The 12,459-nt window shown below is 42.3% G+C and overlaps 1 protein-coding gene across 2 annotated transcripts in view; it reads left to right on the top strand.

Annotated features, from left to right (window-relative positions):
- Positions 1 to 12,459, top strand: part of ARIH1 (ariadne RBR E3 ubiquitin protein ligase 1) — a 63,010-nt gene that overhangs the window by 43,272 nt on the left and 7,279 nt on the right. For both annotated transcript variants that reach the window (XM_075045716.1, XM_075045717.1), the window contains exons 6-10: positions 953 to 1,019; positions 2,214 to 2,320; positions 2,828 to 2,870; positions 4,021 to 4,092; positions 12,286 to 12,416. In XM_075045716.1, coding sequence (XP_074901817.1) covers positions 953 to 1,019; positions 2,214 to 2,320; positions 2,828 to 2,870; positions 4,021 to 4,092; positions 12,286 to 12,416 — 420 coding nt within the window. The remainder of the gene's footprint in view (positions 1 to 952; positions 1,020 to 2,213; positions 2,321 to 2,827; positions 2,871 to 4,020; positions 4,093 to 12,285; positions 12,417 to 12,459) is intronic.

Genomic DNA, 12,459 nt, shown 5'->3' with positions numbered 1-12,459 from the left:
TGCAACATCACATCATCACATGCGCTGTTCTTTAATGAATGTTGGCATGATAACATGCAGGAGTACACTTAATTTAGCTGCATCCTGAAATGAATAATCTATTAATTTCAATATTTATACGTGATATGGCCTGTATAAAGCTGTATTCCACGGTATGATTTTAAACAGAAATGCTGCAAAGTGGGTATTAGTCCATCTTTATATTTATGCAGAAGACACTTCAGTCATAACTGGAAGACTTACATAAAAGTGCTCACCAGTACGTAATTTAATTATTTTGAATGTATCTAGGCTGGACAGTCTGCAAATGCCAGCTGGGTTGGTGTGTCCACGAGAAAAGTGGTAACCATGCTTTTAAAGGATTCCTTTCTGTCTAGTTTTATTCTGCTCTCCCACTTCCGAGCTGACTGACTTAGTTGATGTTGTGTACACCCTCTATGATGTTGAATTTAAATCAGCTTTGGTTTTGTGGTAAATAGATTAAAACAACATTAACTTTTAAACTGAAGCTGTAGCATTCCACTGAAACCCAGATAGCATTAGGTCTACCAAAGTTATTAACTGTACAACAGGTATTCTGGAGCTTTTTAAAGGGATTTGCCACATGTTTAATGTAAATGAGCTAATGAAATTGTTTGTTCTGTTTCTTGGGCTCTTCAGGAAAGTCTTTTTAAGTAAAAGTCCCCCACACCAAGAGGTTCAGTTCTTTTGAACTGCGTGAGCTTTCTCTGTGATTCTGAAGCTAATATTATAAGTTAAATACAGTATTTGTAGTTTTCATAATAATATAATAAATGATCTAACAAATAAATAGAGTACAGGTAAGTACAAAAAAGTACCTGCAAGTGTAGGAGGAATCAAAACCATTCGTCTGTCTTAACTTACTGGCTATGTATGGAAAAAATGAGCTTTCTACTACAATAATTATTCTGTGTTTCTTCCCTTTCCACAGGCGTCTGATCACAGATTCCAAGGTTAAATTAAAGTACCAGCATTTAATAACCAATAGTTTTGTAGAGGTGAGTTTTTATTTGAAAATTTTAATGGCTTCTAGGTTGCTTTTGTCTCACTTATGTACCAAACCAGAGAAGTCAGGTTTGTTTGTAGCTGTAGAGCAGGTTTTTTTGTATAGTCTTTCATCAAGTGTGGCTACAAGTTAGAGGCTTTGCAGGGGTTATTTTAAAGCCCTTTTAGTTACAGGTATAGCTGTAGGAAAATATTAAAAAAAAAATGCACAACAAAAGACATAGAGATATAGCAAGCAGCTGTAAATAGAGAATGCAAGTGTTGTTCAGTCTGTACGTTCTGAGGAGCACTTAATGTTTATAGTTCTTGAATGTTACCTGAGATACTTCAGATTGAAAACCAAGAAATGTTGTAGACAAGAATGTGCCTTAAACATTTGCCATTTGAAGTAAAGCTGCAAAATTGCTTTTAGCAAAATACTAATAGTTTTGCAACCTCAAAATCAAAATAAACTTGGAGAAGGGTGCTTTGGAATATTTTTCCACTGTCCCATTTTCCCAGTTGAATGCATTCAGATTCACTGTAAAGCCCAATGTGTAAGTTTTTACTAGGATCAAGCTTTTGCTCCTTGTTTGAAGTGATGTATGCAATGGGTTTGGATTTTGGGGGGGGTGGGTTTGTTGTTGGTGGGTTTTTTTTGTTGTTGTTTTTTTTAATGCAACACTGGAGCTAAGCACGTGTTGCAGACTGAAAGACTGACAAAAGTCTAGCAATGCAGACCCATATCTGGCTCCAGTACAGCAGGAACAGGTGATGAGATGATATTCAAGGGGTATGAGAAAGTGGTGCTTATAAAAACCTAGTGTGCATGGTTTGTGAGCAGTTTCAGAAAGGCTTTTGCAGCGGTGGAACAGAGATGGGAGTAGGAAACAACTTGACATGTTTTTTTTCAGTGGAGAGCATCATAGCTTCATATTCAAGTATATTCTCTGAGTGAGCTGTGAGGTCAGCAGAAGTCTTTATGCTCCTCATCTTTCATAAGAGGCTATTTGACTGCGAAGAGTTGACTATCATATTCCTGCTTTCTTTCAGTAGAAAGAGAGTAAATGCTTAGATTGAGGAGACAGCACTCTTATTGCAGAGGAAGGAGTGTGACCGAAGGTCATGGTTGAAAGGATGAAAAAGGGATGAAGGGCAGGTAGTGTCCTTGTGCAGCATCCTTTTTCTATTTTTTTTTTATTCCATAGTGTAATCGACTGTTAAAATGGTGTCCTGCCCCAGATTGCCACCATGTTGTTAAAGTCCAATATCCTGATGCTAAACCCGTTCGCTGCAAATGTGGACGTCAGTTTTGGTAAGAAAAATCAAGTAAAAGACGTTGATATTGCTTTTTACTTACTACCTTGAAAGTGTATTAGTATGTATTCTGTAAGTCTTTATGTTGGAATGTGGTTTAGATGGTGGGAGAAGCATGGGGTGGGCTTCAAATGGTAAGCCAGCATTAGGTACAGCTGGTTGAAAAGCCCATCACTATGTAGTTGTTGCTCTCTGTCTTGGGCCTCCTTTGACACAGAGACAGATCCAGGTTGTGCTGAGAGATGAGTGGTTTTGAGATTAGGTGAGGTTCTTGACTGCAGGCACTGTAGAGAATCAAAATGTATGGAGATAATATACTGCTTATAGAGTTATATACTGCATTGGGTGATTTGAGGGTTGGGAGATCTTTTGACATGTGTAATGTTTCCTTAGGACTGGCTTTGGTCTTTCAGCAGAACAACCCAGAAGAAAACTTCCACAGTGTTAACGTAGTTAAACAATCCTCTGCCTTATTTGCTTACTTTCCCCTTTCTTTCACTTACAGCTTTAACTGTGGTGAAAACTGGCATGATCCTGTTAAATGCAAGGTGAGCATGTCAAAGATCTTTTCTAAATGCATGACTTTGCACATAAATTGACTAAACTTTTTCAAGATGTAGAAATGAAGCACAAGCTTTGTGGCTGTTCACATCAAGTAGCATAGTAGTTCACCTGTTTAGATCATAGTGTGAGAAGAATCGGTGAAATCATACTGGATGCCTTTAGGATGCCTCAAAGTTGGACCTTGTGAAGGAACAGTGCCTCAGCCAGATGGGCAAATGTCTGGAGGGAGGAAGCTGTTACAGCTGTGACCCTCTGAAGAGGAATGAATGTACTTCAGGAGTGATGCTTCACTTGACAACAAGCATCCTGTACTAGGCGTTTCTATAGGTGTTTGGTGCTTTGGCAGGCTTGTGATTTGTCGTACTGAAGGAATTAATTTGGTCATGGGACCTGCTGCTGTTGAGTGAACTCTAGACCATTTTGTGGAGCTATTGAAAGCTGCAATCCAGCCTGGGATCCTGTGGTCTGTGCAGAGCTCACGGACAGCCATGTTTCATGCCTTGAGGACAGAGAAGTCTGTGTTCCTAGTAACAAGTGCAAGAAAAGCTTCCTTGGGGAGAGGGGAGGGAAAATTCACCAAAGGTTTAGCATGGTTTAGCTGGCCTTTCCAGGCTAGATGTGGTCAGCTTATTATCTAATGGGGTGCAAGCAGTCTTCTGCTTTTCTTACTTGCATTCATTTCATAAAGCCATGTTCTCAGTAAGGTTTGGGGTTTTTTTCCTTTAAAAAAACAAAAAACAACAGCATAAGGTGAGCATTGCAAGCCTAAGGAAGAACTTGGCTTGATGTAAAGCTAGGCATCACAGAGGGCCTGACTGCAGTTTTGGCAGATCACTGTTACAACGTCCTTATTATTTTAGAGTCCCACGTGAAGTCTGTGTTGGTTGAACTTAAGAACTGCGAACTCATTGCTGAAGTGTTTGTGCTGAGTGGTCATGCTTGCTGGATCAGGATGGTGCTGGAGGAAGTGTCTGTAACTAAATTAGTTGCTGTTCGCACTGCTTTCCAGCACCAACACCCCCCCCCCCCCATATTCCCATGTGGTTGTGTGTACCTTACCTTAATGTAAGCAGCTGTCTTGGGAAGATTTACAGTTCTTCTATTTAAATGTAACTCTTCTTCATTTTCTAACAGTGGTTAAAGAAATGGATTAAGAAGTGTGATGATGACAGTGAAACTTCTAATTGGATTGCAGCAAACACAAAGGTGAGGGTTTTTCTCATATTTTATATAGACTTATCAGATGAAAAGGAAGACAGCCTAATTGCTCTGTACTAGGATTATTTTTTCTGTTGGCATGTCATTAGTTAAGAGCAAGCCTTAAAATCCACAGTGCACTGAAGTACTCTTGTTTGAAGAGCAAATAGGTGTTACTGCCTCAAATCAGGTGAGGTTCTTCAGGTTAAGTGGAGTTTGCTCTTGTAAGAAAGAGTTAATTGGAGACCAAAAGGAAGCTCAAGTTTTAAGTCTTTGGGCTCCTGTCTGGCACTGATGGCTTTCCTAAGCAAGTCTGTGCCTCACTCCAAGTGTGTGAAACACGTTAATACCACCTGTGGCTTGGTTTGGCTGTGATAATTTACATCTGCCTTTAAATCCCCTGGGTTGGCCTCTTGAGGAGTTGTTCATTTCCGCTGGGCAGGATTCCAGATAGAGACTGGCAGAACAGCTGTTAAGATTTTAGTATGTAAATGTCTTCGTTCTAGCTAGCCCAACTTTGCTGGAAACTTCAGCATTCATTCTGTTTGGGACAAATTAAAACAAAAGTTGGCATGGTGGCAAGAAAACAAAAGCAGCAGATGCCATCGGGGGGATTAGGAGCAGACCTGGGTCTCACAACTGCTGAGCCAGGAGGGTAGAAGAAGGTGGGGAGGGTGTGAGGAAATGGCTGCTTTGTTTTCTTAGCTCTGTTGTGTAACTGGTTAATGGTATTGTTTGCAGCAGTGGCTGCTTCTTTCTGGGGCTGGCTGCATGTTTTTCATTGAACTGGAATGTTGCGTTATGGTGAAAGCAGAAACACCCATCATGCTCAAATGTACAGTTCAAAACAGGCTGAAATTGTGCAGTCTCGGCTGCTTCTTTCTGTTTTGTGGGCTGAGACTTGTGTGGTCCCTGCTTGGAGGCTGCATGTTGCTCAATAAAGTGAACTTGGCTTTTTCGGAGGTGGGTGTGTTCAAAGATATATTGTGGCTCAAGAACTGAACCAGATTTGTTCAAACTTTTCCTGGTCTTCAGGTATTGCTTGTATTAAACATGAGGAAGAGTAGCCAAATAGCTTGGAAAGGGCAGAGTGTAAGCACATGCAAAGCAGCTTTTAGCCTTGGGTGTCAAATATTTGGGATATCAGAATGGCCACAGCCCTATTTTGCCTGTGACATAGCCCTCGGGACCCAGACGAGGAGCTGCTGCTGCCCCTCAGGTGTGTGATCTTGGTCATGGCCTTGGGGCTCCCCATCTTCTACCTTGGCATGTGCTGCTAAAGACCAGGATCTGAGCTCTCCTTGCTGGCTTTTGTTACGATTAAATGTTAAACTTTCCCTTACTGTATTCTGTGCCCATTAAAAAGGCTGAAATGATACACGAGTATTTATTCTGTAGATCAAACATGAATTATGTGCCACTAATGCTGGCTACTGGAAATAGGAAGTTACTTGTCTGTTTTTCAGACAGGAAGATGACTGTTTTTGCAGCTTGCTTGCCCAAAGACTTAAGCATAGACAAAGATTATAAAGTTGGTCCTCCTTTTTTTTTTTTTTTAACCAGGATCTAGACTTTGTCAGGTAGGAGCCATGCTAGTGGTTGGGCTGGTATTTAAAGCATAGCTCAGACTGTCAGAAATAGTATTGAATGGCTGGAGTAAGAAGGTTTTTTTGTGGGAAACACCCACACAGAGGATGGTGAGGAGGGGAAATGAGTATGGCCAAGCCATGCTAGCATCAGCCCAGCTTATCTGTTAGTTCCTGTAGTCTGGTGTCAGCAGCAGAAGAGCTGTTGTCCTTGAACATCACAGTCTAAGCTACTTCCTCTAACACTGCACAAGATGCTCCTACAGCAAGGAAATACTTTGGAGCCCAGGCTGTACAGCAGCAACAGGAAGAAAAATAACATCAGGATAATTACACCAGACATTTGAAAAAACCAACTGTCCTGGAGTCTTATGGTATCTGTATCAACTGAATTAACTGAAGGACAATATTGCAATTCTTCTCTCTCCAAACTGACGCTAGACTCAATTGAGGGGAAGGTTGGCAGGAAACGTAACCCACCCCTCATAATGATCTCTGCCTTCTTGCGGGCAGCAAGATGGGGAAGGTGGTAATTTCACGCTGCTATAATGATGAAGCACGAGCAGTGCTGGCTGCTGGAACATGTGCAATCGGAGCTTTGCAGCCTCTGGAGAACCAGATCAGCCCAGCACCACGGGGCTGCCAGCCACCACCTCCTCTTGCCTGAACTGCCTGCTGGCCCTTGGCCAAAGGCATGGAGAAACCCAAGTGCCTGTCTTAACAGTGGCATAGTCCTGCTGCTTTTCAGAGAGGAACCAGGTAAAATCCTTTCCTGCTGTCGCATGAGGTTGTAGCGATACATTGGGATAGGAATTGCACAGTTGGAGTGTGTATACATCTATCCTTACTCTGTCTCTGTACTATTTCTAGCAGGAAAATAGGGCAGTTGTGTTTGTGGAGGGATATCTTGTGCCTTCACAGCTGTTTGCTTCAGTGACTGCAAGTCAGAGCCCAAATTCTGTGTCGAATGTCTTCATTTTGAAGAACCTAGACAGGAATCTGATCAGGTACCATCAGATGCAAAAATCCCCATTTTCAGTGGGGGGAAAACTCTCCAAGTAATTCAGTTGTTACTATGGTCTCCGTTGCTGTTTCTAGCTTTTGAAAAGTGCTTTCTCAAGTCCTCCAAGTGTGATGCTGAGCTGCAGTCCTGTCCCATGTGGTCTCCATTTGGGGAAGAAAACTTCCTGTCTTACCAAGATGAAGGTATAAGAGAAAAATACCAGTCCTCCTGGAATGTGGGCTTGAAATCTGGGTAGTCCTTTGCAACAGGAGAATGTGAGATGTATTTGTTCCAGCTTGCCCTGGGACACAGAACAGGAAAGGAAAATTAGGCAATTGTTGTATGAGAGAATAGAAAAGTAAAACCCAGCTGAATTGGTTTGTGCTCACAAACTGGAGTTATGTGATGCATTTTTTGATGAATTATGTAGAATGGTCTGAATGAAAAAGAGGAGATTTGAGTAGTGAATTCTATGGTTTCCTATATAACTTTTTTATTTTGCATTCATTTATTTGCACTTAGGAGACCTGCACTAAAATGTCTCTACTTAGACAAAAGGTACAGCCATTGCAGCAGAGTGTGCTGGAGTAGATGGCCTTTTAGTTAAAATAAGCTACTTTCACATATGAGTTCAGTTTAAATCAATTTAAATTTGAGATAAGCCAATACAAGTTCTTTATCAAGCCTTTAATTCTAAGTCGTCTTGCGGAGAAGGGTTGAATAGTCAAGGTTTTGCACATTTCTTTCTTTTTCAGTTTGTTGTACAAACTTGGTTCTTAAATAACTCCTTGAATTAAACTAGGTAGGTTTTAGGTATTTGGTTTGTGTGGCTTTGGGAATAAAGAAACCACATAGATCCATTACTTTTTTTAAGTGGACATTCAAAGGAGTAAGAAATACAGAAAACTAGGGTTTGTGCATTTATTTTGACCTCTTAAGGTGTATCGAGGCTGTCTGAAAGGAGCCTAAAAGGAGGAGGGGAAACCTGTTTCAAACCTGAGTTTCAGTGATGTTAATCTTTCTTCATCTTAAAATACTAAAGGAAGAAGAACAAAGATGCTAACGGTGCCAGTCTTCACCCAAGGCACTGTTTGGTGGGTTTTTTGTGTGTGTTGAAGTTAAATTAGTGTTAATGAAAGTTGTTCATCTGATACTAAAAATGCCCCTGCCTTACAGCTTTTGGCTCCTGGCATGTCACCATCTCATTATCTTCTGGGCTAGACAGGGCTTGAATGCCTGATGTATAAAACAGGCAGATTTTCTCCCTCCAAAAAAGCTATTGGCCATTTTTCTCCTCTAAGTGAGATAAAATGGCACAAACCCAGTTCTGTTCCTTTTCAGGTCACTCTGAACATGTGCTCCCTCTGTACATTCTGGAAGTCCTACATTTGTTCTAACGTGTGGAAATTCTGGCAGCCCACTAGATACTCCCTGGGCACCAGCGTTGAACTTTGGTCTTTCATTTCTCACCAGTGCAGTTTCATGCCAGAGCTGTGAACAGCATCTTTCCTAAGATGTCAAAGTGCCATCATTTCCTTTCAGATGAGCAAATGTTTAAAATACCCTGCTTTGCTCAATGACTCTAGGTGTTGTCATGGTGTACTGTTTTGTGCTAACGGTAATTAAGTTCAGCATTTTTTTAATTGAAATGCATTAAGAAATCCCTGTGGTGTTTGAAGGTTGTCTTTTTTTTTTTTTTTTTTTTTTTTTTAAATAGGATGGGTTATAGGTGAAGGCGTTGCTGTGAACGTGGCTGGGAGGCTGATGTACACCAGTTACCTCTGGGAGTTCCGGAGAGGACTAATCTGTTTCACCTGCCCTGAAATACAAAATAAATTTCTGTTTAGCCTCCTGTTCATAAAACAGCACCTGAGGTTTATGGTGTTTTATGTACATGCAGCCTTTTATGACAAAATAGTTACTGTTCTCCTTTTGCCAGGTTTGCCTGGGCTTTTGTTTCAAAGTGCAGCACGTAAGCACAACGCAGATTTGTTTAGAGTGGAACAATATTAATGAGGTCACCTCTGCATCACGGCATGACGGATAACGTGCAGAATAATCTACTGGTTTAGTGATTTGATTTGCTGGCTATTATGTTGTTGCGTAGCTGTAATTCTCAATAAGATCTTCCTTCCTATCCTCCTTAATCTATAAATCTCTTGCACTCGCTGCGTTGGTGGCTTGTAGTTGCTGCTTTTTTCTTTCCGCTGGTGTTCAGCATTTCTTTAGTATGTTTTTCTCATGGCTTTTCCTTAATTTTTAATAATATTAAACTTCTACACTTTTACACAACTTCATGGATCTGTATAGTTTACTGTGTAATCTGTCTTCCTTGTGCTTTGCTTGACAGGCATATAAAGGCTTGAAAAGGATGGCATTCTCTGTAATAAAAGGGCTATAATTAAGGTCTTTTTGTTCTAGTTTGCATCACAGGGCTAGAAGCCCTAAGCACCGTGCAGTATAGAGGCACTGAGGAGCTTGGTCTCATCCTCAAAAGACAAGAGAGCAGAATTTTAGTGCTCCTAATTGAGCCTAGCTGTGGGTGAGGATGGCCCCGCAACCTGGTGGTGTGGATGTGCCCCACTGCACCTCTCCAGCTTGGCAGGTCATCTGGGAACTGTTTCCCTCTTCTTCCAGTTGTGGGATTTTTCTAAGCAGGGGTGATCACTGCAGCTGTTTGGATTAGCTGTCTCTTCTACTGCGGCATGCGGATGTCAGCATCTCATCAGATGAGATGTGTTTGGAAGAAACTGCACAGCTCTGCGACCACCATCTTCTCTTGAAAAACCATTCATCGTTGTGTGCCCCAGGGTCAGCGTTTGAGTGACAGGGGAGCTGTGTCATGATGTGGCAGGGGTGCAGTGCCACTGTTCGTACATACTAGCAAAGTGCACCATGGCTGATGAGCAAATGGAGCAGGGATCCTCACAGTTGTGTAGGATGTTGATAGGATAAGCCTAAATTTGGGTCCTGAGGTATTGGTGCAGGATTGGAAGAGGGAGGAGGGCTGCCTGGAAAAGGAAAATAAGTACTGCACTGGGTACTGTGCTCAAAGGAGAGACCGTTTTTGACTCCGAAGTTCACAGAACTGCATTGACTGACTCATTTGGAACAAGCTTACGTGGCTGAGTATCCATCCTATGGACAGCCCAAGAGGACATCTTGAGGTTGTCCCTCTGAGAGGGCCAGCAAGGGAGCTACTGTGCTTCATTTACTCTGTAGTATGGTTACTCGGTCTGTAGGACAAACACAGGTGAGGGGGATGAAAGCAGGTCTGGAAAAATCCCCTTATGTGCTTGCTTGCTGCTTGAACCTATCGGAGTAACAACCAGCCCCAAAAAACCTGAACCAAAACAAATAAGCAGCCGGCTAGCATGCAGTGTACTGACAGAGCATGAGGATGGGAGGAGAGGCGCAACTGCAGAAAGAAACATTCCTCAAACTACTGGAGTAGTTCCCCAAATCTGAGGGATCTTTTTACTTGCACGATAAGCTTGGTCTTCTGGTTAGAAACTGAGCTTTGTCCTCTTATTAAGGCCAAGCCCTAGTTGTGACCTGTTGATAGTATGGGAATGCTGCCCTTCTTGGCTGAACAGGAGAGCAGCGCTCTCCAAACAGGTGCTGTAATAGCATCTCCTTTCAAAGGAATGGCTCATGAAAACCTTGCTGGTTGTGTGAGGTGTTGCTTGTTTCTGCCCAATCCTTAACCCTTCCCCTTCAGGATTAGGCAGTAGGTCCAAAGCAGGACTTTGACGAGGAAGAAATGATGGCAGTACTCAAAGTGGAGTGCTCTGCCATTGCTGTGGAGACCAGAACCATGACATGATTTAGGTTGAAAGGGAATATCGTCTTGTTTGGCCCCCAGCTCAAAGCAAGGTTAACCTCAAAGGTAGGGCAAGCTGCTGTAATGAGCCTTATTTTTCATAAGTGCTCAGGTCTACAAAGCTGCAATCATCAGGAAGCAAAACTAGCTGAAAGCACTTCAATTATGTTGGCCGAAAAGAAGTTGCAGTCCCTCGTGTCTTCTTCCCCCTTGTGTCTTTTCCTTGTAACCTGTTTTGCCTTACTGCAAACTTCCCTCCCTGCAGTGGGAAGCACGTTGTCTGACATCTGGAGACTACATTGGTCTTTTGCACCTTCTGAGCTATCTTCTGAGTACGTCTTGGTGTGCAAACTCTCCTGTCTCTTAAAATACAAATAGGCAAATTCATATGAAAATGTAGTAGTAGTTGGGACACTTGGAGTGGATGTACAAGAATGTGTTGGATTGTCCTACATAAAAGTAGCAGCTATAGACTGAATATGTTGGTTTCTTCCTTTATTGAGAGTTTGTCTGAATGCCAGAATAGGAAATGGTTGCTCTGGTTAGCAAACAGCAAAGATGTGCTCCTAACTGGGGAGGGGATTTTATATGCTTCTGATCCAAACACTGCAGCTGATTGTACATGAGTGTGCATTATTTGTTTGGGTATGTTTGTTATTGCCTTGTAGATAAAACTGGCTTCTGCAAAAACTTCATGAATGCTGGTGTGGTTGTATGATGAGCTGGACTGAGGAACTGATCCAGAATAAAATGCTTTTGTTTTACTTTGGGGGCTTTTTGCTTTGTACTTGCTGCTTGATTTTAACCTGATGCGTTCCTTAGCCCAGCTCTTGTGCAGCTGCATTGTGTTCTGGCATAAGAGAAGTGCCACAGGGACAGGAACAAGTGGCAGAAGAGAGTTGGACTGGTTTCTTTTGCTCGTAGAGGCAGCTTAGTATATTCTTGCAACCTTGGCTTTGTGTACATATTGGGATACTACAGAAATAACCTTTTATGCTCTACATGAGTTGAATATCATTTTAGGAAGTGGCCATTTGCTGCTGATGTATGAGAATATCAGTGTTATTAAAAAAAACCCTATTCCCCAAAGATTTTCCTGTGCAGTGCTACTTTTTTATGTTCTTGTATTTGTCAAAGGCCTCACACCTGAAAGGGAAGCCCCATGTGGGCTTTTGTAGAAGAGACTTCAGTGAGGTGTCACACGAAGCTGGGGGGGGGGGGGGGGGACGGACACAGACCTGATGGGAAATGTGGAAATGCCCCAGGAGGAGAAGTGTCTTTTTAGCTGACAGAAGCTTCTTTGAAGCATGCTAGATACTTGCTGCACATTTTCAGATACTTTTTGGATGGCATTTTACAACTGCAGGTGTCTTGGATTGATAGTAGCATGATATCAGCTCACCGTTAAGCTTTTTTCAGTTTGAGTGCCGAAGTGGACCAAACACTTAATGGTGAGGAAAGCCAGATGCTTTCCCTTGGGCTGTTACAGACCATCACTACTGCTGTGATTTTGGAGAAAGTCATGAAATTACCCATCCAGTGTACCACTGTGATAGCAGCATAGGTAAAATGTGTTATTCCTTAGGGTTTTTTGCTATCTAACTGCTCCAATTTTGGAAATATTTTAAGGCCTGACTTGGAAGAGGATCTCGCATGATTTACTTCTTCCCTTTGATCATCATTTCACTTGACATGCTATCTCTTACTGCCACGGGAACCCTTCTAACTTCACAAGACTGTTGTGGGTTCTGTGCTTTCCCTGCTAACAGTGCTCTCTGTCCGGTGAATAGGAATGCCCAAAATGCCACGTCACCATCGAGAAGGACGGGGGCTGCAACCATATGGTCTGTCGGAACCAGAACTGCAAAGCGGAGTTCTGCTGGGTGTGTCTGGGCCCCTGGGAGCCCCACGGATCTGCCTGGTGAGTTCAGGAGTGTGCCTTGCTGGAAGGCAAGGAAGCCGTG

This window comes from Buteo buteo, chromosome 13 (genome assembly GCF_964188355.1).
Source record: "Buteo buteo chromosome 13, bButBut1.hap1.1, whole genome shotgun sequence".
In the NCBI taxonomy this organism is placed as follows: Eukaryota; Metazoa; Chordata; class Aves; order Accipitriformes; family Accipitridae; genus Buteo; species Buteo buteo.
Note: the sequence above shows the minus strand (reverse complement) of the source record. Positions and strands in the feature narration are given on the sequence as shown.